Consider the following 27,700-nt stretch of genomic DNA (forward strand, 5'->3'; position numbering starts at 1 on the left):
TTAGGGCAGCCGGTTTTTTCAGGTTCCCCCTGGTTTTGCAGTGCGGAGACCACGAGGGCTCACTCCCGGTGGCTTCGCCGACCCCGCCCCTTACGTGCCCGGCGCCGCCCCTCACGCCGCTTGTGTCCGCGCCGCCGCAGTCTCTGCCGCCGCCAAGCGCGCCGGAGGCTCCTGAGCTGCCGCGCCCGGCTTCTCTCCAGCGCCGCGCGCCGTTAGCCACGTGGACCGACTCCGGCGCGCCGTCCTCACGTGGTTCCAGTGGAGTTTGCAGTCCTTCCCGCTTCTCCGTACTCGCCCCCGCCTCTGAGCTCCCTTCCCATGGCGGCCCTAGTGTTGGAAGACGGGTCGGTCCTGCGGGGCCAGCCCTTTGGGGCCGCCGTGTCGACTGCCGGGGAAGTGGGTAAGCAAGCCCGGTTAGGCTGCAGACCTTATCCCACGCTCTGATGCGCCTCTCCTCCCAACCTTCCCCGTCCAGACCCCGCCATTTTCCCGCCAGCACACCCCCTCCCCCGATTCGGTGCCCATGGGCCCCAGCGCCATAAACCCCTCGCGACCAAGGCAGCCTCCACTGGGGTGTGCTCGTCGCGCGGGGAGTGTTCCGAAGGGTGCCCTGCCGGAGCCCAGCCCTGCCTCTTTCTTGCAGTGTTTCAAACCGGCATGGTCGGCTACCCTGAGGCCCTCACTGACCCCTCCTACAAGGCACAGATCTTAGTGCTCACGTATCCTCTGATCGGCAACTATGGCATCCCCCCAGATGAAATGGATGAGTTCGGTCTCTGCAAGGTAGCCACACCCAGTGCTTTCTCTACATTCCTTTCAAATCAGTAATTGTTAACTATTAGTGAAGTAGGAGATGTTGACACCCCGCTGGGCATCGTGCAGAAAACATACCCACTGAAGTAATAAGTCAAGGACTGAGACTACTACTAATTGTAGTTAGGCAGGGGTTGTTAAGTACCTTGGGAGGCACAGAGTGTTGGAGGCCTCAGAGGGAAAAGCTATCGTCTTTGTTAAGGGCATCAAGGCTCTAGGCATAGTTGAAAGCATTCTGTATGTAGTGAAGGCGTGGATCAAGGAATGTAAAAGAGGTGTAAGGGAAACAGCCTTGTCCAATTTGTTAGGAATGCAGAAGTCATGAGAAAAAAGCCTGCAGGTAAGTTAGATACAGTAGGCATGGAGGGACTTGAAGCCGAAGCAGAGTCAGCTTAATTTGGTAAAGGATCCATTGAAGGTTTTTTTTTAGCAGCAGAGTCAGGCGGGAGCAGTGCTTTTTAGGACTACATAAATCAGTGGAAAGAGACTGGAAATTAGGGTCACATTCTTCGCAGTGACATTAAGTGCCAGTTTACCTACAAAACCAGTGATATCATTTTCTAGACCTACTGACATGGCCTTGCCTGATTTTCTGCTTTTCAGTTGTGTTCTTACCTCTAGGTGAGAAAACTGGGTTTCTTCCTACATTGAGATTTCCCCTATTCCTTCACCTCTGAAATTGGAAACTAAGTTGCCCTCTGACAGTTCAAGCATTAAAAAAACCCAACATATAGTAATTAAGGTAATAGAGGAAGTCAATCTGGCCTAGAGTAGTAGTTCTCAAAATTTGTTTGGCCTCGTTGCAGGTGTCTAAGCCTTTAATTCTTAATTTGCCTTCCCAGCCACCCTGACACTGGGGAAAGAGAGCTCCGGATAGAGGACATACATATTATTCTTCCTGGAAAGGAATTTATAGGTTCATCACAAACCTGTAAATACACTGCATTCTAGTTGATAGTGCAGTGTCTTGTGAATTTGGTTAACCTATGTCAGTCATCACCTTTGTCAACTCTAGGCACACTGACAAAATTTGAGTTTATAAAACTACAAAATTGAGGCCCTATTAGTACCAGGATGGGAAAGGCCTCTTGGAGCCACTCACACATATAAATGGATTACTCCACCTGGCCAGGGAGGGTTCTGCCAAACTATCCTTCAGATCCCTGGACAGTCTCAGAATGCAGGTTCCTTAAACTCTTCATCACCCAGCTGAATGCAGTTTAAATATGCTGATCCCTCCCACTTAAACTTTCTGATTAAACGCTTATCTATTGAGTTTATTGAGTAACATGTTTTTGTTTTTTTGGGTAGGGGGGCGGACAAGGTCTCACTTTGTCACCCAGGCTGGAGTGCAGCGGCATAATCATGGCTCACTGCAGCCTCTGTCGCCTGAGCTCAAGCAGTCCTCCCACCTCAACCTCCCAAGTAGCTGGGACTACAGGCACCTGGCACCATGCCTGGCTACTTTTTTTTGTATTTTTTGTAGAGACAGGGTTTTGTCACATTGCCCAGGCTGGTATATTATCTTTTTTTATTTAATTTTTTAAATTTGTATTTTGTTTTGAGATAGAGTTTTGCTCTTATTGCCCAGATTGGAGTGCAATGGCGCAATCTCGGCTCACTGCAACCTCCGCCTCCCGGGTTCAAGCTATTCTCCTGCCTCAACCTCCTGAGTAGCTGGGATTACAGGCGTGGGACACCACGCCCAGCTAATTTTGTATTTTTATTAGAGACAGGGTTTCTCCATGTTGATCAGGCTGGTCTTGAACTCCCGACCTCAGGTGATCCGCCCACCTTGGCCTCCCGAAGTGCTGGGATTACAGGCGTGAGCCACCGCGCCCCGCCTTTTTAAAAAATAATCCCAAATGAAGTTTGGGGGGCATGCTTAGTATTGTGCCCTGAACCTTTGGTTTCATTTGGTAATGTATTTTGTACCTCCCTATCTTATTCAGTTTTTAATCACACTATATAATTAATATTTATATGGGTGTTACCTTGTTTTCTGGCTCCCTACATCAGAAATAAACATCATGAAGACAGGAACCTCATCTTTTTTTGTTCATTGCTCTTTTCTCAGCATCTTCTGCAATGCCTGCACCTCAATAAATGTCTGACTGACACCATGTGCCTTGCTCTTGAGTTCTGTTTCGTGACAAAGACACATACATATTCATAATACCATGTAAATAGCAAGAGAGGAAATAAAATATTAAGAGAGCTCTAAGATGGAGGCATAAGCTGTATTGGGTGAGTGGGAGGGGCTTCACAGAGAAGGGATTTGTGATTTCAGTTTTAGATAAAAGAAGAAAGAGGTGGGGCGTGTAGCTCATGACTTGTAATCCCAGCACTTTGGGAGGCTGAGGTGGGAGGATCACTTGAGCCCAGGAATTTGAGAGCAACCTGGCACCATGGTGAGATCCTGTCACTACAAAAAATTCAAAAAATTAGCCAGGTGCGATGATCCACAGCTGTTTTCCCAGCTACTCGGGAGTCTGAGGTGGGAGAATCACTTGAGCCCAGGAGATTGAGGCTGCAGTGAACTGTGTGTTTGCACCACTGCACTCTGCACTCCAGCCTGGGTAACAGCAAGACCCTGTCTCAAAAAGGAAAAAAGGAATGGCTAGGTGTGGTGGCTCACTCCTGTAATCCCAGCACTTTGGGAGGCAGAGGCGGGCAGATCACAAGATCAGGAGATCTGAGACCGTCCTGGCTGACATGGTGAAACCCTCGTCTCTATTAAAAATACAAAAAATTAGCCAGGCATGGTGGCAGCCTACTCGGGAGGCTGAAACAGGAGAATTGCTTGAATCTGGGCGGCAGAGGTTGCAGTGAACTGAGATCTCACCACTGCACTCCAGCCTGGGCGACAAGTGAGACTCCATCTCAAAAAAAATAAATAAATAAATAGAAAGGAAAGTGTCATTTTCAGTGACCAACTGGGTACCCTGGGCCTGTGGGTTGTGTTTCATATAGAAGAGAGCATTGTTGGTAAATGGAAATATCTATGCAAAAGCACCAAAAGCTTGGTATATTGAAGGCCATTCAGTGTGGCTGAATATAGGGTCTGTGGCCACACAATGGGGAAAATGCTGTAAAAAAATAACTTGGCCTGAGGCTTCTCACAATCTTTCCATCTACAGTGGTTTGAATCCTCGGGCATCCACGTAGCAGGACTGGTGGTGGGAGAGTGCTGTCCTACTCCCAGCCACTGGAGTGCCACCTGCACCCTGCATGAGTGGCTGCAGCAGCATGGCATCCCTGGTTTGCAAGGTATGGTGGCAAGCATGGGCATATCTGGACAGAGCACAGCATGCCTGGATGGAAAGAATCAAGTTTCTGTAGTCTGCTGGGACCTGACTAAGACTGTGATAGTTGGAAGATTTAGATTGGAGTTGGGCTGGGGGAAAGAATTGAACTGTCACTCAGAAGGCAAATTTCCAACACAGAAAGGAACTCCCAGCTTCCATAATCATCAGGTCAGGGCTAATCTCATTTCATCACCACCACTGGATTATTTTGAAGCAAATCTCAGACATCATATCATTTCATCTACAAATAGTTCAACATCTATGCAAAAGGAATCTTTAAAAAACATGACCATAATAACATCATACACTAAAAAAATTAATAATTCCCCAATACAAGTGTCCAGACAATGTTTAAAATTTCCACTAATTTTTTTTTTCTGTTTATTTGAATCTTGCTGTAAACAGGATTCATGCGTTGCATTTGGTTGATAAGTCTCTTAATCTGTGGACCTTGTAAGCTATTTGAAAACAGGTCTTTTTCCTGTATCTAGTATCCCATAGTCTGCACTTACTTGGTTACATTCCTGTAGTGTTACTTAGCGTATTCTTTTTTTCCCTTGATTTTATTTTCTATAAATGGATATATTTAGAGTTGTCCAATTCCGATGTGATATTTTCGGCAGGAATGCTTCATGGTAGTATACTTCTGTCACAATAGCCCAGGATTTTGATGCACATAGAACAGCTGTGTGTGACTAGGGCTCTGGAATGGAAGTGCTTCTGGAAGTCTGACCTCACAGATGACTGAGTTGGGGGAGTGTGATCCCTAAGACTGTGCTATTTTGACAGGAGTAGACACTCGGGAGCTGACCAAGAAGTTGCGGGAACAAGGGTCTCTGCTGGGGAAGCTGGTCCAGAATGGAACAGAACCTTCATCCCTGCCATTCTTGGACCCCAATGCCCGCCCCCTGGTACCAGAGGTCTCCATTAAGGTACAGAGGTAGAGTGGGAGTGTGTTGCAAGCTCTAGCACAGTAGTTATATTCTGCCCACAACTGGGGGGTAAACACAGGAGAGAATCAAAGGAGGCTTTGAAGGTAAGAGTTGGTGCAGACATATCTTACACCCACTGAGCACAGCTGCTAACTGTTGCCCTTTATTCCTTTATTTCTCAGACTCCACGGGTATTCAATACAGGGGGTGCCCCTCGGATCCTTGCTTTGGACTGTGGCCTCAAGTATAATCAGATCCGATGCCTCTGCCGGCGTGGGGCTGAGGTCACTGTGGTACCCTGGGACCATGCACTAGACAGCCAAGGTGAGTAGCTGGGGCCTGTTCAGGGCCTCAGACAAACAGCTTGGGTGGAAGATCTATCCCTTGGTCCAATGAGTATGAGTTGCAGTGAAGAAGGTAGACATTGGGACTTACACTCTCATGGGTTGAGGGGCCACAGGTGTGCCTCCTGTAACTGAAATACTGATTTTGATGTCATCTTTTCTGCCCACTCCAGAGTATGAGGGTCTCTTCTTAAGTAATGGGCCTGGTGACCCTGCCTCCTATCCCAGTGTCGTATCCACGCTGAGCCGTGTTTTATCTGAGCCTAATCCTCGACCTGTCTTTGGGATCTGCCTGGGACACCAACTATTGGCCTTAGCCATTGGGGCCAAGACTTACAAGATGAGGTGGGACTTGTGGGGAGCAGAAGGGGCCCATACTTGTGGCATGAGGGGTGGGGTGTCTCAGGAATGAGAAGAGAGTTGGCGTTTATTCTTGTTGAAATAGGAGCGGGAGGTTGCAGGTGAGGTGGCTCATGCCTGTAGTCCCAGCACTTTGGGAGGCCAAGGTGGGCGGATCACCTGAGGTCAGGAGTTCAAGACCAGCCTAGCCAACATGGTGAAACCCTGTCTCTACTGAAAATACAAAAATTGGCCGGGCATGGTGGCATGCACCTGTAATTCCAGCTACTCTGGAGGCTGAGGCAGGAGAATCGCTTGAACCTGGGAGGTGGAGGTTGCAGTGAGCTGAGATTGTGCCATTGCCCTCCGGCCTGGGCAACAGAGAGAGACTCCGTCTCAAAAAAACAAAAAAAAAAAAACAGAAACAGGAGCGGGGCTACTGAGAACAGGAGATCAGTGAGAGCTGGGATAGGTTCAGTAGTGAAGAGAGGGTGAGTGAGGCCTGTGACTCAGCATGCTTCTACCTCCAGATATGGGAACCGAGGCCATAACCAGCCCTGCTTGTTGGTGGGTTCTGGGCGCTGCTTTCTGACATCCCAGAACCATGGGTTTGCTGTGGAGACAGACTCTCTGCCAGCAGACTGGGCTCCTCTCTTCACCAACGCCAATGATGGTTCCAATGAAGGCATTGTACACAACAGCTTGCCCTTCTTCAGGTGAGCCTAGTTGACTAGTTCTTTGCAACTTTGAAGCCCTGTGGTGCTTGATGATGGAAAAGTAAAGCACGGCAGTCCTCTTTCCCACTACCCACCTCCGAGGTTGCCAGTGTCATGCCAGGGAGCATGATGGCTTTCATGATGCAATCTCTTTAACAGTGTCCAGTTTCACCCAGAGCACCAAGCTGGCCCTTCAGATATGGAACTGCTTTTCGATATCTTTCTGGAAACTGTGAAAGAGGCCACAGCTGGGAATCCTGGGGGCCAGACAGGTAAGATCCTGAGTAGAACTGGGTTGTGGACCTAAGAACAGGGTTGGCTCCAGGATGGGCATAAGGTGGACATACCCTGGGCAACTCCTAGATGTCTGGGAGGTTAAGGGGATTGGGGGTGGGTGGCAGCCAACCCAAGATACCGTTTAAGCTTCTGTTGAAAGGAACTCCAGGGTCCTGGATTCTGGTCCTCCCTCTGCTACTCATTAGATGCGTAATTTGCTCTGGACTCTTCTGAAAGTGAGGGAGCTAATCCAGTTGACCGCTTGGGTCCAGCTCAGCTCTATGACCTTCGTTGCTTCCACAGTTAGAGAGCGGCTGACTGAGCGCCTCTGTCCCCCTGGGATTCCCACTCCCAGCTCTGGGCTTCCACCACCACGAAAGGTTCTCATCCTGGGCTCAGGGGGCCTCTCCATTGGCCAAGCTGGAGAGTTTGACTACTCAGGCTCTCAGGTGAGGCATCCCCCTCCCCACCCTTCTGGGTGTGTGACCCTCAAGAATGGAAACAGTCTTAAGGAGAAGGGCTGAGGTTGTAGGGAGGAAATGAATCAGATTTGGGGAATGTACAGAGAGATGTGGTAAGAAATAGAAGTCAATTATTAGGGGCCAAGAGTACAGGGAGGGAAAGAAGAGGAGAATGCTGCCCTAAGGCTGTTTGCATTCTTGCTTCTTCAGCAGAGGCTGAGATGCCATTCTTGTCCTTTTAGGCAATTAAGGCCCTGAAGGAGGAAAACATCCAGACATTGCTGATCAACCCCAATATTGCCACAGTGCAGACCTCCCAGGGGCTGGCCGACAAGGTCTATTTTCTTCCTATAACACCTCACTATGTAACCCAGGTATGACTGGGGCAAGGCTGGAATGAAAAGAGGACTGGGCAGGGGGCCCAGTGGTCACGCTGCATTATTAAACTTCTTTGATTGCCTCTCTACCCACAAGGTTCTGATGCCTGTAACTCCCCTCTCTGTCCTCAGGTGATACGTAATGAACGCCCTGATGGTGTGTTACTGACTTTTGGGGGCCAGACTGCTCTGAACTGTGGTGTAGAGCTGACCAAGGCCGGGGTGCTGGCTCGGTATGGGGTCCGGGTCCTGGGCACACCAGTAGAGACCATTGAGCTGACTGAGGATCGACGGGCCTTTGCTGCCAGAATGGCAGAGATCGGAGAGCATGTGGCCCCCAGCGAGGCAGCAAATTCTCTTGAACAGGTTGGAGGGGTGTTTGGGTAAAGGAAGAATGGTGGTGTTTTCTTTGGTAGTGTTATTTACTTTTTTTTTGAGACAGAGTTTCACTCTTGTTGCCCAGGCTGGAGTACAGTGGTGCGATCTCGGCTCACTGCAACCTCTGCCTCCCAGATTCAAGCGACTCTTCTGCTTCAGCCTCCTGAGTAGCTGGGGTTACAGGCATGCGCCACTGTGCCTGGCTAATTTTGTATTTTTAGTAGAGATGGGGTTTCTCCATGTTGGTCAGGCTGGTCTCGAACTCCTGACCTCAGGTGACCCACCCCCCTCGGCCTCCCAAAGTGCTGGGATTATAGGCGTGAGCCACTGTGCCTGGCTGTGTTATTTTCTTCATATCGTTTTTTCTGTGGGTCAGGCACACCTTGGGCAGCGGGGAATAACCTGTTTGTTCATCTCTTCCACTCCTTGCAGGCCCAGGCAGCTGCTGAACGGCTGGGGTACCCTGTGCTGGTGCGTTCAGCCTTTGCCCTGGGTGGCCTGGGCTCTGGCTTTGCCTCTAACAGGGAGGAGCTCTCTGGTCTCGTGGCCTCAGCTTTTGCCCATACCAGCCAAGTGCTAGTAGACAAGTCTTTGAAGGGATGGAAGGAGATTGAGTACGAGGTGGTGAGAGATGCCTATGGAAACTGTGTCACGGTGAGTAAATGGGGGAAGGGTGGGAGTCATGTCAGGCAGGATGAGCTTTTGGAAGAGCAGAGGCCTGGGCTAAGGTCTTTGAGAGTTCTAGGTCCCTCAGACCCAGGTTAGGTGCAGCCCTAGAGGTAACAGGACCCTGGAGTGCAGCTTTCTGCCTCTCCTGACTCTGCTTGGCAGTGACCTCCATGGCACCCTCCTTCACAGGTGTGTAACATGGAGAACTTGGACCCATTGGGCATCCACACCGGTGAGTCCATAGTGGTGGCCCCTAGCCAGACACTGAATGACAGGGAGTACCAGCTCCTGAGGCAGACGGCTATCAAGGTGACCCAGCACCTGGGAATTGTTGGGGAGTGCAATGTGCAGTATGCCTTGAACCCTGAGTCTGAGCAGGTAAGCTTTAGGCTCTGGAGCTGATAGTGTGGTTGTTACCCCCTCTGCTTGCATAATTTTTGGCACTTGAAGTTGAGGTCTTTTGGCCTTACAGTCCTGGAGTAGAAGCTGGAATCTCCTTTACTGGGGTTGGGCCTTAGGGAGGGTGCTTTTGCTAGCCATCCCGCTGGAGAGGGCTTATTTTCTCTCCTTTCTGAGACCTCTGCTAGACAGGGGCTTCTAGGCCGGTGACTTTTTTCTTTCTTCTCCTTCTTTGCAGTATTACATCATTGAAGTGAATGCCAGGCTCTCTCGCAGCTCTGCCCTGGCCAGTAAGGCCACAGGTTATCCACTGGCTTATGTGGCAGCCAAGCTAGCATTGGGCATCCCTTTGCCTGAGCTCAGGTACGAGGATGAGGGAGAAATCACAGTGGGGAAGTGGGTCGGGGGCTGAAGAAAATATTGATGGCACAGGAAAGATGAAAAGGACATTGGCCTATATTTGTGGGAATGGAGAGAGCTATCTGGAAGCTCACCCTTTACACTTCCTTCACTGTCCTTCTGGCATCCCACCTGCTGGACCCCAGGAACTCTGTGACAGGGGGCACAGCAGCCTTTGAACCCAGCCTGGATTATTGTGTGGTGAAGATTCCTCGATGGGACCTTAGCAAGTTCCTGCGAGTCAGCACAAAGATCGGGAGCTGCATGAAGAGCGTTGGTGAGACTCATTCCCCGGGCACCCCCATGGGGCCCCCCATGACCAGTAATCTCAAATGTCCGAGTTCCCTGGCGTGGTCTTTTAGCCCCTATAGGAGCAGGTGCTTGAGACATTTCAAACTAAGATTATAGTCCTCGTCAGGAGTTGGGGAGGCATCTGGAAATCTGTGTTGGAATACAGAATCTCCGGGATAGGTGCAAGCCACCAGACTACCTCATCTCATTTTTACAGTATCTCCTCCTCTGGCACTTTCTGCTTTGGCCACTAAATGACATTTTTTTTATTATGATGTTTACATCAGAGCAGGGCATCATAGACCTTTTTGGTAACAAGGAAATTTATTAGTGAATGATGAATGGCTGTAACAGTACCCAGCAGTGGCAGAGCATGTTGGAATTGAGTTAGTATGTTTCTTTGTGGTATCCCTTTAGTTACCTAAGACCATACTCTAACACATTTCAACCAAAACAAAAATATACATGTACCAGACAGAGTGCCACCAGCCTGATAGATAAGAGCATTTTGTGGTGCTCCAGCTTTCCATTTAGAGCAGTAGTGGCCTTTAAACAAGTCTAAGCTCAGATATTATTTCAGAATTTTTAGAAATTCTGCAAGACTGCCAATTTGTTCCTTCTGGAGATGAATCTCTGTTATATGAAAATTAGAATAAACATGGGAATGAAGCCATAATTAAATTGTGGCAAAAAGAAGTGGATTGAAAATAGGCCAATGAAAGATTGGTTCCTAGATGAGACATTTAATTGTTTTGTATCTATTCAAGTATTCTTGGAATGTGGTCTTTGATAACTTTTTGTAACTTTTATTATACAAGTAAGTAAGAAACATGAATCATGGAAAACAAGAAAAGATAGTTTAACCAAAGAACAATAGTCACCTGTAATCTTGCCTTACAGAGATTGATTAATTCGGCCATGTGTCTATGACTGCATACATTTCTAGGCATATGTGTATGCATGTGTTAGGTTTCTCTTTTTTAACAAATCTCAAAATAAAAGGTCTTATAACCACAGTTACAAAGAAATCGAACAAAATAAGTCACAATCTGCTTTCTTAACACTGCTGTTAGCATCGTAGTGTTCTTAAAACTTTTTTAAAGAAACGTAAATGTTAGAATTGTAAATAGAAAAATACAGTTGGTAAGAAATACTTAAGCCCCTAGAGTAAATGGTCAGAGGAGATGAACAAAACTTTACAGAAGAAATCAATAAGCAAACCTGGAGAAAAGACGGTTCCTGTCATTAGTAAAAAGAAATCTAGTTAAATGAGATACTGTTATGCCCACTTCTTAGAAGGTTGATTAAACTTTGTATGATAAAGCACAGACTTCTGTAAAGTTATTTGTACTTATCAAAGGCTGTAAAATTTGTGTTACCTATTGCCTCTACATTTCTAGAAATGTATCCTAAGGAGATTATCCAAAACAGAAAACATCATACCCAGTCCAGGCACGGTGGCTATAATTAATCCCAGCACTTTGGAAAGCTCAGGTGGGAGGATCGCTTGAGCCCACGAGTTCAAGGTTGCAGTGAGCCGTAACTGTACCACTGCACTCCAGCCTGGGCGACAGGGTCTTTTTTGTTTGTTTTTGTTTTTGTTTGAAACGGAGTTTCGCTCTTGTTGCCCAGGCTGGAGTGCAATGGTGTGATCTCAGCTCACCACAACCTCCGCCTCCCGGGTTCAAGCGATTCTCCTGTCTCAGCCTCCCGAGTCACTGGGATTACAAGCATGTGCCACTATGCATGGCTAATTTTGTATTTTTAGTGGAGACAGGGTTTCTGCCTGTTGGTCAGGCTGGTCTTGAATGCCCATGCTCAGGTTGATCTGCCTACCTCGGCCTCCCAGAGTGCTGGGATTATAGGCATGAGCCACTGTGCCTGGCCGAGACCCTGTCTCTTTTATCTTTTTTTTTTTTTTTGAGACGAAATCTTGCTCTGTCACCCAGGCTGGAGTGCAGTGGCACGATCTCAGCTCACTGCAAGCTCCGCCTCCTGGGTTCACGCCATTCTCCTGCCTCAGTGTCCTGAGTAGCTGGGACTACAGGCGTCCATCACCATGCCTGGCTAATTTTTTGTATTTTTAGTAGAGACAGGATTTCACCATGTTAGCCAGGATGGTCTCGATCTCCTGACATCATAATCCGCCCGCCTCGGCCTCCCAAAGTGCTGGAATTACAGGCGTGAGCCACTGTGCCTGGCTTTTTTTTTCTCTCTTTTTATTAGACGGAGTCTTCCTCTGTCGCCAGGCAGGAGTGCAATGGCGCGATCTCGGCTCACTGCAACCTCCGCCTCCTGGGTTAAAATGATTCTCCTGCCTCAGCCTCCTGAGTAGCTAGGACTACAGGAACGCACCACCATGCCCAGCTAATTTTTGTATTTTTAGTAGAGATGGGGTTTCACCACATTGATGGTTTTGATCTCTTGATCTCGTGATCTGCCTGCCTTGGCTCTCAAAGTGCTGGGATTACAGGCATGTGCCACCATGCCTAGCCAACCCTGTCTGTTTAAAAAATAAAGAATACATCACAGCCTAACTTATAATTATGAAAACTTTTTTTTTAAATACAGAGTTTTATTCTGTCAGGGTGGAGTGCACTGGTGTGATTGTAGCTCACTGCTGCTTGCATCTCCTAGGCTTAAGTAATCTCCCACCCCATCCTCATGAGGAGTGAGACTACAGGTGTATACCACCACACCCTGCTAATTTTTTTTTTTTTTTAATTATTTTTTGTAGAGAGGGAGGTCTCACTATGTTGTGCAAGCTGGTCTCAATCTGCCTCAAGTGATCCTTCTGCCTCAGCCTCCCAAAGTGTTGGATTACAGGTGTGAGCCACCAGGACTGCCTAATTGTAAACACTTAAAAGCTAAATGGGCCGAGTGCAGTGCCTCACACCTGTAATCCCAGCACTTTGGGAGGCTGAGGTGGGCATATCCTGAGGTCAGGAGTTTGAGACCAGCCTGGCCAATATGGTGAAACCCCATCTCTAAAAAATATACAAAACTTAGCCAGGCATGGTGGCACGCACCTGTAGTCCCAGCTACTCAGGAGGCTGAGGCAGGAGAATCGCTTGAACCTGGGAGGCAGAGGTTGCAGTGAGCTGAGATTGCACCACAGACTCCAGCCTGGGTGACACAGTGAGACTACGTCTCAGGAAAAAAAAAAAAAATGCTAAATGTCCTTCAGTTAGCAGTTAAATTATGGCAAATCATATAAGAATTAAGTTGGTGTTGGCCGGGCACAGTGGTGCACGCCTATAATCCCAGCACTTTGGGAGGCCGAGATGGGTGGATCACCTGAGGTTAGGAGTTCGAGACCAGCCTAGCCAACATGGTGAAACCCTGTCTGTACTAAAAATACAAAAATTAGCCGGGCATGGTGGTGGATGCCTGTAATCCCAGTTATTTGGGAGGCTGAGGCAGGAGAATCACTTGAACCCAGGAGGCGTTACACTGAGCTGAGATCACCATTGCACTCCAGCCTGGGTGACAAGAGCGAAACTCCATCTCATAAAAGAATTAAGTTGGTGTTTATGAGGCCACGTGGCAATGTGGGAAAATGTATGATGAAAAAACACAGGATGGAAATTATATGTATGCTGTGATCATATGTAAAACATACCTATGAAGGGCCCGGCACGGTGGCTCACGCCCATAATCCCAGCATTTTGGGAGGCCGAAGCGGGTGGGTCACGAGGTCAGGAGTTCGAGACCAGTTTGTCCAACATGGTGAAATCCCGTCTCTACTAAAAATACAAAAATTAGCCGGGCGTGGTGACATGCACCTGTAATCCCAGCTACTCAGGAGGCTGAGGCAGGAGAACTGCTTGAACCCGGGAGGCAGAGGTTGCAGTGAGTTGAGACTGCGCCATTGCATTCCAGCCTGTGCAACAAGAGTGAAACTCCATCTTACAAAAAAAAAAAAACCTACGAAGAAAAGTCCAGAAAGAGAAACTCTAAAATGATGGTTGTAAATGTGATTTACTTTGCGTGGATGAGTAGTAGGACTCATCTTCCTATTATCTACACTTTTTAAAAAAGTTTTAAAGAATTCCAGATGGTGTTATCATTATGTGAATAAATCAAGCCCAATAACTGGACAGCCATCAGTGGTTTGGGCCACTGTGATAAACTTCCAGTATCCAGTATATGGGGTATATTCCAGTATCCCCATGCCCGTTTTAGGCATATTGATTCTATATTCATTAATAAGCATAAAACCTGAGCTTATCCATGAAAATGGCAGGGAAAAGAGCTATAAGTTAAGATTTCTTTTTTTGTGTGTTTTATTTTGTTTTGTTTTGTTTGAGAGGGAGTCTCACTTTGTTCCCCAGGCTGGAGTGCAGTGGTGCGATCTCTGTTCACTGCAAACTCTGCCTCCTAGGTTCACACCATTCTCTTGCCGCAGCCTCCCGAGTAGCTGGGACTACAGGTGCCCGCCACCATGCCCGGCTAATTTCTTTGTGTTTTTAGTAGATATGGGGTTTCACCATGTTAGCCAGGAGGGTCTCAACCTCCTGACCTTGTGATCCGCCTGCCTTGGCCTCCCAAAGTGCTGGGATTAATCGTGAAACACCATGAATCCCACCATCATGTCATTTGCCTTGGGAATCTCCCAGAGTCTTGACTATAAACCATAGGCATTATGGGCAGTGCCCTCCTTCCACCCTTTCCACCTCCACACCTTCAGTCCTTCCATTCTGTTCTTCTAGGTGAAGTCATGGGCATTGGGCGTTCATTTGAGGAGGCCTTCCAGAAGGCCCTGCGCATGGTGGATGAGAACTGTGTGGGCTTTGATCACACAGTGAAACCAGTCAGCGATGTGGTAAGTTGCTCCCCTCCCCTGGTAACACCCCTAAAATAGACCCTGCTTCTCATTGCCTCCAGACCATGAGCTTGTTACCAGTAACACTAGCAGCAGTTATCATTGGACATTTGCTTTGTTTTCACTTTGCTGAGAATTTTGAGATGTCTCATTATCACGCAAGGATGTATTACTAGATTTGTTTTTACAGATGAGGAAACTGAGACTTAGGTTCTAGAAATTACTCAAAGCCACATAGCCAGTGAGAGGTAGACCCAGGATTGGTATCCAGGTTTTTGCAATTATACAGCCTGTGCTCTGGTGTACGGTTTCCCCTGAGACAATGGCAGCTACGCATGCTCAGGCTTTTAGATGGGCTGGCGGTAGCTTCCCTCTGTCTACCCCCTTTCTATCAGGAGTTGGAGACTCCAACAGATAAGCGGATTTTTGTGGTGGCAGCTGCTCTGTGGTCTGGTTATTCGGTGGACCGCCTGTATGAGCTCACACGCATCGACCGCTGGTTCCTGCACCGAATGAAGCGTATCATCACACATGCCCAGCTGCTAGAACAACACCGTGGACAGCCTTTGCCCCCAGACCTGCTGCAACAGGCCAAGTGTCTTGGCTTCTCAGACAAGCAGATTGCCCTTGCAGTTCTGAGGTCAGAGGTGGCAATGAGAGCTTCCGGCTGAGAAATGTGGGGCAGAACCTTTGTATCAGTGAGGGACCCTTGGGAAGGAGGAAGGAGAGTGTGGGGAGCTTTAGAGGCTTCTGACCTTGGTTCCAAGGACATTTTCTCTCATCCCTGCCCTGGGGTCTCAACCGTCTATCAGTCTGTACCCTACTCCCTGGGCCTGTGTTTCAGACCCTTCTTCTATTTTAGCACAGAGCTGGCTGTTCGCAAGCTGCGTCAGGAACTGGGGATCTGTCCGGCAGTGAAACAGATTGACACAGTTGCAGCTGAATGGCCAGCCCAGACAAATTACCTGTACCTAACATACTGGGGCACCACCCACGACCTCACCTTTCGAACACCTCATGTCTTAGTCCTTGGCTCTGGCGTCTACCGTATTGGCTCCAGTGTTGAATTTGACTGGTGTGCTGTAGGCTGCATCCAGCAGCTCCGAAAGGTCAGAGAGTTCATTTTCATTCCAGTTTCTTTGCTGTTTTGTTTATCTCTAGCAATTGCTTAGCACTGATCCTGGCATTTCCTATTAATTGCCATCACTTACTTTGGTCATAGAGCTTTGGGGCGGGGGTCCTTTTAGGCCATCTCTCATGCCCCACATGGTGCATGAATCTCTTCCCCAACACTTTGTACCTCCTTCCCTCCCAAGGCAGGGGTCCTGTACAGCTCTTTCAGAGGAAGCTGTGCTGGCACTCTCTGAAGTAGGGGCTTTGGCTTAGTTTCTCCATGATTTTCCTGACTGCTAAGTACCCTTCCCCTCCCTCTTGCAGATGGGGTATAAGACCATCATGGTGAACTATAACCCAGAGACAGTCAGCACCGACTATGACATGTGTGATCGACTCTACTTTGATGAGATCTCTTTTGAGGTGAGGGGGAATGGGGGCTTCCTGGTAGCTTGGGTGGCCAGGGTCGAGTCGAACAGCTGGCTGACCTAAGATTCTTTTAAACTTGGTGGGGGCTGAGGGAAGCAGTGAGCAGGAAGGCTCAGATTCCTGCCCTCTTTTGCTGCCACCGCTTGTTTCTTCCCCTGCACTGTAGGTGGTGATGGACATCTATGAGCTCGAGAACCCTGAAGGTGTGATCCTATCCATGGGTGGACAGCTGCCCAACAACATGGCCATGGCGTTGCATCGGCAGCAGTGCCGGGTGCTGGGCACCTCCCCTGAAGCCATCGACTCAGCTGAGAACCGTTTCAAGTTTTCCCGGCTCCTTGACACCATTGGTATCAGCCAGCCTCAGTGGAGGGAGCTCAGTGACCTCGAGGTGGGCTGGGACCTGGTGGGATACCTGGAGGCTGGATGATTCTTGGGGGTGAGTGTGAACAACCCAGCTAAGCTCCCTGCCTCCTGTAGTCTGCTCGCCAGTTCTGCCAGACCGTGGGGTACCCCTGTGTGGTGCGCCCCTCCTATGTGCTGAGTGGTGCTGCTATGAATGTGGCCTACACGGATGGGGACCTGGAGCGCTTTCTGAGCAGCGCAGCAGCCGTCTCCAAAGAGCATCCCGTGGTCATCTCCAAGTTCATCCAGGAGGCTAAGGTGGGAGGCTGCAGACAGCGAAGTCTCTGAGGGCATGCTGCCAGCCCTGGAGGAGACTTCCTTCTCTGGTCCAGCAGAATCATAGGCACCAGAGCTGGGAACAGTGGGCTCTGTGGGGCTCGGTAAAGGAAGAGACAATCCTAGAGTAAGTGGGAGAAGAAAGTGGCCGTACATCACACTGTCTGTGTCCCCCCACTAGGAGATTGACGTGGATGCTGTGGCCTCTGATGGTGTGGTGGCAGCCATCGCCATCTCTGAGCATGTGGAGAATGCAGGTGTGCATTCAGGTGATGCCACGCTGGTGACCCCCCCACAAGATATCACTGCCAAAACCCTGGAGCGGATCAAAGCCATTGTGCATGCTGTGGGCCAGGAGCTACAGGTCACAGGACCCTTCAATCTGCAGCTCATTGCCAAGGTAATAAGGCTAAAGGAAAGAATTAAAGGGCCACAGTGCCATGAAACCCTGTACTGTCTCCTACCTTCATCTAAGTAGGCAGGGAAGCTTGAGGGAAGGGGCTTTAGCTGGAGCTAATGGTGTTGGGGCTTATGACAGTTAGTCACCCTGAACCCTGCTCAGTCTGATTCCCCCAGAGACTGGTGACTGAGAGGAAGAGTCTAGGCCTATAGATAGTGTCAGCAAGGCCATCCTGCAGAAGGCCTGACCAGTCTTCTCTGCCCCAGGATGACCAGCTGAAAGTTATTGAATGCAACGTACGGGTTTCTCGCTCATTCCCCTTCGTTTCCAAGACACTGGGCGTGGACCTAGTAGCGTTGGCCACGCGGGTCATCATGGGGGAAGAAGTGGAACCTGTGGGGCTGATGACTGGTTCTGGAGTCGTGGGAGTAAAGGTAAGGAATATTGAAACCCTTGGGGTTAGCAGAAGAATAGCGGGAGAGAGGTCACTCACCACACAGAGCTGTCAATCAGCATGTAAACCAGGCACCGACTGCAAGGCATTGCCGGATCATGGGGGTAATGAGGTGGTCATTGTCCCTTAGGAGCTTACTTTATGGTAATAGGAGGGAAGAGAAGTTGCATCCCCAAAAAAACTTTGGTATAGAACAGGCTGTGATAAAACTACATATTCGACCTATAAACAGAATGCTGCAGGAGTTCAGAGACAGGAGGTGCTGCTTCCAAAACAGGTGATCTGGGAAGACTTGAGAGAAGGGGTGCTATTTGAATTGAGTTTTGAAGGATGGTTAAGGTTTTTTATTTGCAAGGGCACATCCTAAGCAGAACCTGAGGGACAACCCCAAGTATGTTTGGAAAGCAGTAGGGCACACAGAGAGGGCAAGCTGACCCTGCCATTCAGATGAGCTCAAGAACAGGGGACCGTGTCCGTCTCTGCTGGTGAGGGAGGAGGTCCCCTCACACCTTGGCCCTCTCTTTTCCCTCCTGCTCCTTTAGGTGCCTCAGTTCTCCTTCTCCCGCTTGGCGGGTGCTGACGTGGTGTTGGGTGTGGAAATGACCAGTACTGGCGAGGTAGCCGGCTTTGGGGAGAGCCGCTGCGAGGCATACCTCAAGGCCATGCTAAGCACTGGCTTTAAGATCCCCAAGAAGAATATCCTGCTGACCATTGGCAGCTATAAGGTACCAGAATCCATGTGGACTTCCCGAGGGCCGTGGCTCCCCGAGCCAGGGCTGACCTTGAAATGGAAGACAGGAAGAAAACAATTTCATCCTTCTGTCTGGTTTCAGAACAAAAGTGAGCTACTCCCAACTGTGCGACTACTGGAGAGCCTGGGCTACAGCCTCTATGCCAGTCTCGGCACAGCTGACTTCTACACTGAGCATGGAGTCAAGGTACAGGAACTCTGGCAACCTACCCCACTGTTGCCCTTCCCTAAGGGGGTGAAAATACTGCACCAAAGAATTATCTGGGCTGAGCGTGGTGGCATATGCCTGTAGTCCCAGATACTCAGGAGGTTAAGGCAGGAGACTTTCTTGAGCCCAGGAGGTAGAGGCTGCAGTGAGCTGTGAGTGTGCAGTGAATGCACCATTGCACTCTAGCCTGGGAAACAGTGAGATGCTGTCTCAAAAAAAAAAAAAAAAAAAAAAAAGGATTGTCTCCTATTCCCCTGCTTTTATTATTACCATTACACTAATAAGCTATATTCCATGTAGAAAGCAGAATACACAGGAAGCAAAGAGAAAAGTCTCTTATAGTCTCTCTACCACTATTCTGATATTTTTCCTTCCAGAATTTTCTGTGTACATATGTGTGAGCTCATATTGCACCTAGTCCTTGGTAACCTATTTACTTAGTGTAGATATCTTTCCTGTTAAGAAATATACTTTGCCAATATCAAATAGTGGCAGCCCTCGGTCCCCACCCTATGGGTCCTCAGTCTCCTCATCATGGGCTCCTCAGCCAGCTCCTCTCCCTTAAGGTTAGCTTTCCTGACCCCTGCCAGGCTCAGCTTGGCCTTGACCTTGACTCCTGGTTGGCAGGTAACAGCTGTGGACTGGCACTTTGAGGAGGCCGTGGATGGTGAGTGCCCACCACAGCGGAGCATCCTGGAGCAGCTAGCTGAGAAAAACTTTGAGCTGGTGATTAACCTGTCCATGCGTGGAGCTGGGGGCCGGCGTCTGTCTTCCTTTGTCACCAAGGGCTACCGCACCCGGCGCTTGGCCGCTGACTTCTCTGTGCCCCTAATCATCGATATCAAGTGCACCAAACTCTTCGTGGAGGTAACTGAGACCCACGTGCTGGGAGGGAGAGACTGCCGGTGTTGATGGAGGAGTGAGTATGGAACAGTCATGCTAGTAATAAAGCTTCGTGGCTACAGAGGGAGAGACGATGGGTATAGAGAGTACAGAGCCTGGTTTATGGGAAAACCCACATCTCTCCCTGCAACTCCCAGAATCACCCTTCCCTTAAATCAAAGCTGACTGCTTTCCACTTGCAGGCCCTAGGCCAGATCGGGCCAGCCCCTCCTTTGAAGGTGCACGTTGACTGTATGACCTCCCAAAAGCTTGTGCGACTGCCGGGTAAGTCTTTGGGGAGAACTTGGCTTTTGGACACTGGCAGCCGCTGGCATAGAGGCCCTCAGTGTGGTGAAGGATGGCTAGGGGGTCCACACTCTGTCCTGGACTGCACAGACTGTGAAGACCCCAGAATCTTTCTCAGTCTTTCATTCCTTGATCCACAGTGGCCTGTCTGAGGATCCTTTTTGTTTGTTTGTTTGTTTGTTTGTTTGTTTGTTTGTTTGAGAGGGAGTGGTGTGCGGTATCAACTCACTGCAACTTCTGCCCCCCAGGTTCAAGCGATTCTCCTGCCTCAGCCTCCCAAGTAGATTACAGGCGCGTGCTACCATGCCAGGCTAATTTTTGTATTTTTGGTAGAGACGGGGTTTCACCATGTTGGTCAGGTTGGTCTCGAACTCCTGACCTCAGGTGATCCACCTGCCGCGGCTTCCCAAAGTGCTAGGATTATAGGCGTGAGCCACCGCATCCAGCTTATCCTTCCTATTTCTGAATCTTCCTGTAATCTTGCTTCCATTTTATCCTAGGATTGATTGATGTCCATGTGCACCTGCGGGAACCAGGTGGGACACATAAGGAGGACTTTGCCTCAGGCACAGCTGCTGCCCTGGCTGGGGGTATCACCATGGTGTGTGCCATGCCTAATACCCGGCCCCCCATCATTGACGCCCCTGCTCTGGCCCTGGCCCAGAAGGTGAGCCAGTGCACCTCTCTTCCTGGTATTGGAGACCCACATGCCCCCACCAGCCACCCTTGCTTCCCTGAGCCCTTTTCCTTCTGCCCCTCCCCATGGGCCCAGGCCACTGGTGCCAGACTAGCCTGTGTGGGCATGGGTGCCAGTGAGCCTTACCTCTGTGTATCCTCTCCAGCTGGCAGAGGCTAGCGCCCGCTGCGACTTTGCCTTATTCCTTGGGGCCTCGTCTGAAAATGCAGGAATGTTGGGCACCGTGGCCGGGTCTGCAGCTGGGCTGAAGCTTTACCTCAATGAGACCTTCTCTGAGCTGCGGCTGGACAGCGTGGTCCAGTGGATGGAGGTAGGGAGTGTGCATGTGGCAGGAGGCCACCACCCAGTGTCTCCTGGCTTGTGGGCCCCTAGCAGTGAGGATTCAGGGTATCTCCTGGGGGTTCTGGGCTCTGATGAGCACAGTAAAAAGTTCTGCACACTTCCTCATCAGTTCTTTCTGCTCCCAGCATTTCGAGACATGGCCCTCTCACCTCCCCATTGTGGCTCACGCAGAGCAGCAAACTCTGGCTGCTGTCCTCATGGTGGCTCAGCTCACTCAGCGCTCAGTGCACATATGTCACGTGGCACGGAAGGAGGAGGTAAGAGTATACCAGAGTTCCTGCTGTCTCTGTTGCTTTCCTAGTAACACCAAAGGTCAGGGTAGTCCTTGGGGGCAGGAGACAGCTGGAGGAGAGTCTCGAGCCAGTGGGAGGAGGGTCTCGAGCCAGCGCCCTTGCAGGTCTACATCATCATTTTTTAAGCAGGGATGTTGGCCAATGGGACTTTGTGTAGGGCAGGGCATATGGATGGTGCCTCTTCTGAATCTTCCCATTGTTCCTCAGATCCTGCTAATTAAAGCTGCAAAGGCACGGGGCTTGCCGGTGACCTGCGAGGTGGCTCCCCACCACCTGTTCCTAAGCCATGATGACCTGGAGCGCCTGGGGCCTGGGAAGGGGGAGGTCCGGCCTGAGCTTGGCTCCCACCAGGATGTGGAAGCCCTGTGGGAGAACATGGCTGTCATTGACTGCTTTGCCTCAGACCATGGTGAGAGAATCCAGCATGTACCTCCTCTGCGCAGTGGGGCTTGTGGAACAGCCCTAGCAAGAAAATGGGAACCAGGCCAGGCCTCAGGACTCTACAAGGACAGGGTCTTGATCTATATGAGACGCTAGCCTCTAGGGTGCCTGGTCTGTGATAGGTGCCTGATAAATACTTGTTGAAATAATCAATGAGCCAGTGAGTAAAACTGCAAATGAAAGAATACGTGGGTAAAAGTGTGGGTTCCAGAAGATGGCAGCAGTCCTGTTGCCCTCATTTCCAGTTCCCAGAAAAAATGAGCATCGGGAGTGGTAGTGAGCGTAAGGAGGTTGTTGAAGTGCAGTCCTGGGGTGTGGGTAACTTCCCAGATGTGGAGGTGATTGGTCCTGAGGGTAATGGCTTTCTTTCTCCCAGCTCCCCATACCTTGGAGGAGAAGTGTGGGTCCAGGCCCCCACCTGGGTTCCCAGGGTTAGAGACCATGCTGCCACTACTGCTGACAGCTGTAAGCGAGGGCCGGCTCAGCCTGGACGACCTACTGCAGCGATTGCACCACAATCCTCGGCGCATCTTTCACCTGCCGCCACAGGAGGACACCTATGTGGAGGTGTGGGGATGAGGCCCAGAGCAGGAGGGGAGCTCTCCAGCCCTAGAATCTGGTCTCTGGGGAGCCTTTCCCTAGCATAACCCATGTCCTCTGGGCAGGTGGATCTGGAGCATGAGTGGACAATCCCCAGCCACATGCCCTTCTCCAAGGCCCACTGGACACCTTTCGAAGGGCAGAAGGTGAAGGGCACCATCCGCCGTGTGGTCCTACGAGGGGAGGTTGCCTATATCGACGGGCAGGTACGCAAGTAGCCCCTGCCTGATCTCAGTAGTGCCCTCTTCCACAGCACATTCATCTCTTCCCTACCCAGCACATCTACACTGTCCCACTATGTGCACCACTGCCCTGGACCAGGGGTTGGGGGCACAGCTCCCTCAAGGCGCTTTTTGTCCTTGCTGACATCTACCCCTTTAGGACCTGAGTTCTCTCTGCTCCCTCCTGAGTGCCCTGCCTTCTGCCTGCAGGTTCTGGTGCCCCCGGGCTATGGACAGGATGTACGGAAGTGGCCACAGGGGGCTGTTCCTCAGCTCCCACCCTCAGCCCCTACCACCAGTGAGATGACCACGGTATCCACACTTCTGGGCTAGGGGGCTGGGAGGTGTTAGTCCCAGGGCAGGATAAACAACTTGAACATTTTTGTTGGTGGTTCAGGAACAGTTGGGGTTTTCTTAAGGGACTGAATTTGAAGTGGGGTTGGGTCAATTACTTTTTTTTTTTTTCTTTTTGAGACAGAGTCTTGCTCTGTCTCCCAGGCTGGAGTGCAGTGGCACGATCTCAGCTTGCTGCAACCTCCGCCTCTTGGGTTCAGGTGATTCTCCTGCCTCAGCCTCCTGAGTAGCTGGGACTGTAGGTGTGTGCCACCACACCCGGCTAATTTTTTGTATTTTTAGTAGAGATGGGGTTTCACCGTTTTAGCCAGGATGGTCCACTCTCTTAACCCGGCTGGGCCAATTACTTTTTAAAAACGCTGGGCCTGGCCAGATGCAGTGGCTCATGCCTGTAATCTCAGCACTTTGGGAGGCCAAGGCAGCAGATCACCTGAGGTCAGGAGTTTAAGACCAGCCTAGCCAACATGGTGAAATCCCATCTCTACTAAAAATACAAAATTTAGCCAGGCGTGGTGGTGCACGTCTGTAATCCCAGCTACTTGGGAGGCTGAGGTAGGAGAATTGTTTGAACCCAGAGGGTCACGCCACTGCACTCCAGCCTGAGCGACAGAGCGAGACTCCATCTCAAAAGAAAAAGAAAAAAAAAACTCTGGGCCATTGTTATCCCTCCAGACACCTGAAAGGCCCCGCCGTGGCATCCCAGGGCTTCCTGATGGCCGCTTCCATCTGCCGCCCCGAATCCATCGAGCCTCCGACCCAGGTTTGCCAGGTAAGAGTGGGCTTCCTGTGACTCAGAGGCTGTGTAGGGACAGGATCCACTTCTTCCCAGCGCCTCACCTTTCTCTACTTACACGTCCTCCTTTCCATCCCTTTATCCTTGTCTGATCTGCTGTGCCATCCTTTGCCTAAACAAGTCTCCCAGTGTGAGTAGGCATCTCACAACTTCTCACATGCCCTTTTTTGTTGTGGGCAGCTGTGTTCCTCCGCCCAGGAGCTGGAATCCCACGGGGCAGCAGAGCGTGGGGTAAATCCAGGTTGTTGGTTGGTGTGAGTCTGGCCGTTCCTCTTGCCTAGGATGCCTTTGCCAACTGGGAGAGCCCCGGGAGGGCACCACTGCTCCCATACAACACAGCCCCATGGAAGCCACCTGTCTGTCCCCAGAGCTGCTGCAGTCCCCTGCCCTCCCCTAACCTGCTATATTACTGTGTTGTGAATTGGTTTAACACATACACTGTGATTCAGAGTTCCTGGGAATATGGGATTTCTTTCCAAACCTCAGCCATAAATATATATAAATATATATCTGTCCTCTTGTCCTGTTTGCAGCTGAGGAGCCGAAGGAGAAGTCCTCTCGGAAGGTGGCTGAGCCAGGTGAGACTCCACCCTGACACACACTCACCTCGGGGACCTCTGATCTGGCCTTGGTAGGAGGAACCCTCTGACCAGCCTCTTCTGCCCCATCCCTCACTGCAGAGCTGATGGGAACCCCTGATGGCACCTGCTACCCTCCACCACCAGTACCTAGACAGGCATCTCCCCAGAACCTGGGGACCCCTGGCCTGCTGCACCCCCAGACCTCACCCCTGCTGCACTCATTAGTGGGCCAACATATCCTGTCCGTCCAGCAGTTCACCAAGGATCAGGTGCCTGGGGCAGGGAGGATGGGACCACCCAGAGCTTTGAGGATTTGGAAAACTGGGGCTAGGACCTTTCTAGCTAATTTGGGCTCTTTCTTAGATGTCTCACCTGTTCAATGTGGCACACACACTGCGTATGATGGTGCAGAAGGAGCGGAGCCTCGACATCCTGAAGGTCAGGATCAGGGCCGGGGGTAGGGTCCAAGCCATTGCCTGCCCTTGGGCAGCATCAGGGCAGGGCTGCACAGTGGTCAGAGTGGGTCTTACCTCTGCCATCCTGTTCCCTTATGTTAGTCCATCCCTCCGCTGCTGTAGATCTTCCCCCCACGTTTTCCCTCCCCAAAGCAGGATTTAGCTGGCTTGGGAGGCCCTGAGCATGAGACCATCACCCCACTAGTGGGGTCTTCTGGTCTGGGCTGCTGCAATCACAGGAGAGAGCTAGGGTATGTCCTCCTTCCCCGGCTCATTCAAACACTTAATGATGTGGTTTTCTGGAGGCAGAGCCTTTAGCTCAGAGTGACACCAGTGTTGGAAACGTCAAGGCTCTGACAGGTCACAGGGAAGGTTTAGGTGCAGAAGGGTCCTCACAGCGTCCCTCAAATATCACTTGGGGTGGTGGTGCCCACCTGTGGTTCCCCCAGGGTGGACACACATACGTACACCTTCCACCTTGCTCTCTCCCCAGGGGAAGGTCATGGCCTCCATGTTCTATGAAGTGAGCACACGGACCAGCAGCTCCTTTGCAGCAGCCATGGCCCGGCTGGGAGGTGCTGTGCTCAGCTTCTCGGAAGCCACATCGTCTGTCCAGAAGGGCGAATCCCTGGCTGACTCCGTGCAGACCATGAGCTGCTATGCTGATGTCGTCGTGCTCCGGCACCCCCAGCCTGGAGCAGTGGAGGTGAGGCCAGCCTGGGTACTGAGATGGGGTTAAGAAGGCTGGACCCAGGGACTTGAGAACCCTTCTACCCACATTTTCTGTGACTGCAAGTCTCAGGTTGGGCCAGATGAGTGAGGGGACCCCGGAAGAGTGGGACTGACAGTTGGGGGGCCTCTGAGCTGCAAAAGACAGGATTTTCCCCTTTTTTCCAGCTGGCCGCCAAGCACTGCCGGAGGCCAGTGATCAATGCTGGGGATGGGGTCGGAGAGCACCCCACCCAGGCCCTGCTGGACATCTTCACCATCCGTGAGGAGCTGGGAACTGTCAATGGCATGACGGTGAGGGTGGTGGCAGGGGTTGGGGCCCTGCCAGGGGACGATCTAGAGAGGGAGGTAGGAAGTGGTTACCCTGGTCCAGGACAGCTGCATCAAGGAGGCCTTCATTCTGCTCCAGGGACTTTTAAAAGCTTGGAAATGATGTAGCGGGGGGCGGGGGGTAACCCAGTCTGGGATCCCTGTGGTGACTGGGTTCCTCCCCTAGATCACAATGGTGGGTGACCTGAAGCACGGACGCACAGTACATTCCCTGGCCTGCCTGCTCACCCAGTATCGTGTCAGCCTGCGCTACGTGGCACCTCCCAGCCTGCGCATGCCACCCACTGTGCGGGCCTTTGTGGCCTCCCGCGGCACCAAGCAGGTGAGACCCTCACAGCCCAGCCTGGAGGCCATGGAGACGTGGGTTGGGCAGTCAGAGCCCAGTGCTGCATCCACCATGGCTCTCCTCACCCTCCAGGAGGAATTCGAGAGCATTGAGGAGGCACTGCCTGACACTGATGTGCTTTACATGACTCGAATCCAGAAGGAACGATTTGGCTCTACCCAGGAGTATGAAGCTGTGAGTGCTGGGCTTGAGGAAGAAGCTAGGGCTGCTGCCATAGGGCATCAGATATGAGGACAGAAAGGCTGGGCTGAGGGCTGGGTCAGAGCTATTAAACCTCATGTCCGTTAGTTGCCATAGCTGCATGTGGGTGTGGAGGGGGCCACAGTGGAGTCCAGACTTGTGTCCTCTGTAGCCACTCCTACCCCAAGGCACTAACGGGGACCCCATCTGCCTTGCAGTGCTTTGGCCAGTTCATCCTCACTCCCCACATCATGACCCGGGCCAAGAAGAAGATGGTGGTGATGCACCCGATGCCCCGTGTCAACGAGATAAGGTGGTGCAGCGTCAGAGTTGGAGACTGCCTCGGGTCTGGTGGAGGGGAGGAGACTTAGTCCTGGACAAGCCAACCATGGCCTGCATGATAACTTCCTTTTTTTTTTTTTTTTGCAGCGTGGAAGTGGACTCGGACCCCCGCGCAGCCTACTTCCGCCAGGCTGAGAATGGCATGTACATCCGCATGGCTCTGTTAGCCACCGTGCTGGGCCGTTTCTAGGGCCTGGCTTCCTCAGCCTCTTCTCTTTAGGCCCAGCTGCTGGGCAAGGAATTCCAGTGCCCCCTACGGGGGCAGCACACTTAGATATTCTTGAACATCCAGATAGCTCACATGTGCTGACCACACTTCAGGCTCTGGATTGGAACTCTCTGGCATGGGGGTGGGGCCTCAGATGCTGGGGCCCAGTCTGCCCTATCTTCATTCCTGCACCTTAAACCTGTACAGTCATTTTTCTACTGACTTAATAAACAGCTGAGCTGCCGCTTGATGCTGAGTGTAGTAGAACGGAGCTTTCTTTTAGAAAAATTGGCCGGGCGCAGTGGCTCAAGCCTGTAATCCCAGCACTTTGGGAGGCCGAGATGGGCGGATCACGAGGTCAGGAGATCGAGACCATCCTGGCTAACACAGTGAAACCCCGTCTCTACTAAAAAAATACAAAAAACTAGCTGGGCGAGGTGGCGGGCATCTGTAGTCCCAGCTACTCAGGAGGCTGAGGCAGGAGAATGGCGTGAACCCGGGAAGCGGAGCTTGCAGTGAGCTGAGATCCGGCCACTGTACTCCAACCCGGGTGACAGAGTGAGACTCCGTCTCAAAAAAAAAAAAAAAGAAAAATTGAGCAGATTCCCAAATGATAAGAGCAGCCTCACCAGGCAGGGCTCTGGCTAGGGCTGTGTGCCCACACTCGGCATTTTCACACTCGTGGCTCTTTGGGACTCAGCGGGAGCATGTTACTCTGTGCTGAGTCCTGTGTCGTGCTAATGCCAGAGCTTACCTGGAGGCTCTGGCTGGTGTCCCAGTCCTTCTTCCTCAATTCTGTTGACTCAAAGACTTGACAGAGTTCTGCCCTCTTTCTGACACTGGGAGAACACTCATCAGGGTGAAAGGAAGGCTGAGCACTGTGGCCTGTCTGAAGCCGGGCCTTGACTCTACCCCATTCTTAGTGGTTAGTCCTCCTCCAGTGGCTAAGGCTGCCATTGCATTCTCAAAACCACCCTAGAGTTCCCCAGCCACTGTCACTATTAGGAGCCCCTCCTACTTCCCAACCCTGGGAGCCT

At 51.0% G+C, this 27,700-nt stretch overlaps 1 protein-coding gene across 5 annotated transcripts; it reads left to right on the plus strand.

Moving 5' to 3' along the window:
- Positions 1-58: 58 nt before the first annotated feature.
- Positions 59-26,919, plus strand: CAD (carbamoyl-phosphate synthetase 2, aspartate transcarbamylase, and dihydroorotase). Of its 5 annotated transcripts, XM_009183850.4 has the most exons (45): positions 59-400; positions 644-783; positions 3,954-4,083; positions 4,911-5,053; positions 5,236-5,377; positions 5,571-5,742; positions 6,267-6,452; positions 6,612-6,724; positions 7,032-7,177; positions 7,432-7,563; positions 7,699-7,932; positions 8,377-8,598; positions 8,803-8,991; positions 9,251-9,375; positions 9,558-9,688; positions 14,415-14,527; positions 14,923-15,167; positions 15,390-15,636; positions 15,965-16,063; positions 16,236-16,460; positions 16,550-16,732; positions 16,932-17,150; positions 17,417-17,584; positions 18,147-18,329; positions 18,438-18,542; positions 19,191-19,430; positions 19,649-19,730; positions 20,252-20,418; positions 20,594-20,758; positions 20,916-21,047; positions 21,291-21,492; positions 21,901-22,091; positions 22,190-22,330; positions 22,556-22,657; positions 23,372-23,468; positions 23,673-23,723; positions 24,026-24,070; positions 24,173-24,342; positions 24,437-24,511; positions 25,022-25,234; positions 25,426-25,551; positions 25,754-25,909; positions 26,006-26,107; positions 26,332-26,426; positions 26,543-26,919. In XM_009183850.4, the coding sequence occupies exons 1-45, from the start codon at positions 319-321 to the stop codon at positions 26,643-26,645; spliced, it is 6,729 nt and encodes a 2,242-aa protein (XP_009182114.1). In that variant the 5' UTR covers positions 59-318; the 3' UTR covers positions 26,646-26,919. The 5 variants fall into 5 exon arrangements, with proteins under 5 accessions (XP_009182114.1, XP_009182111.1, XP_009182113.1 ...); XM_009183847.4 differs by having other exon boundaries at positions 25,754-26,107; XM_003908401.4 differs by lacking the exon at positions 23,673-23,723 and having other exon boundaries at positions 157-400; positions 26,543-26,913.
- The last annotated feature ends 781 nt before the right edge of the window (positions 26,920-27,700 follow it).

This window comes from Papio anubis, chromosome 14 (genome assembly GCF_008728515.1).
Source record: "Papio anubis isolate 15944 chromosome 14, Panubis1.0, whole genome shotgun sequence".
In the NCBI taxonomy this organism is placed as follows: Eukaryota; Metazoa; Chordata; class Mammalia; order Primates; family Cercopithecidae; genus Papio; species Papio anubis.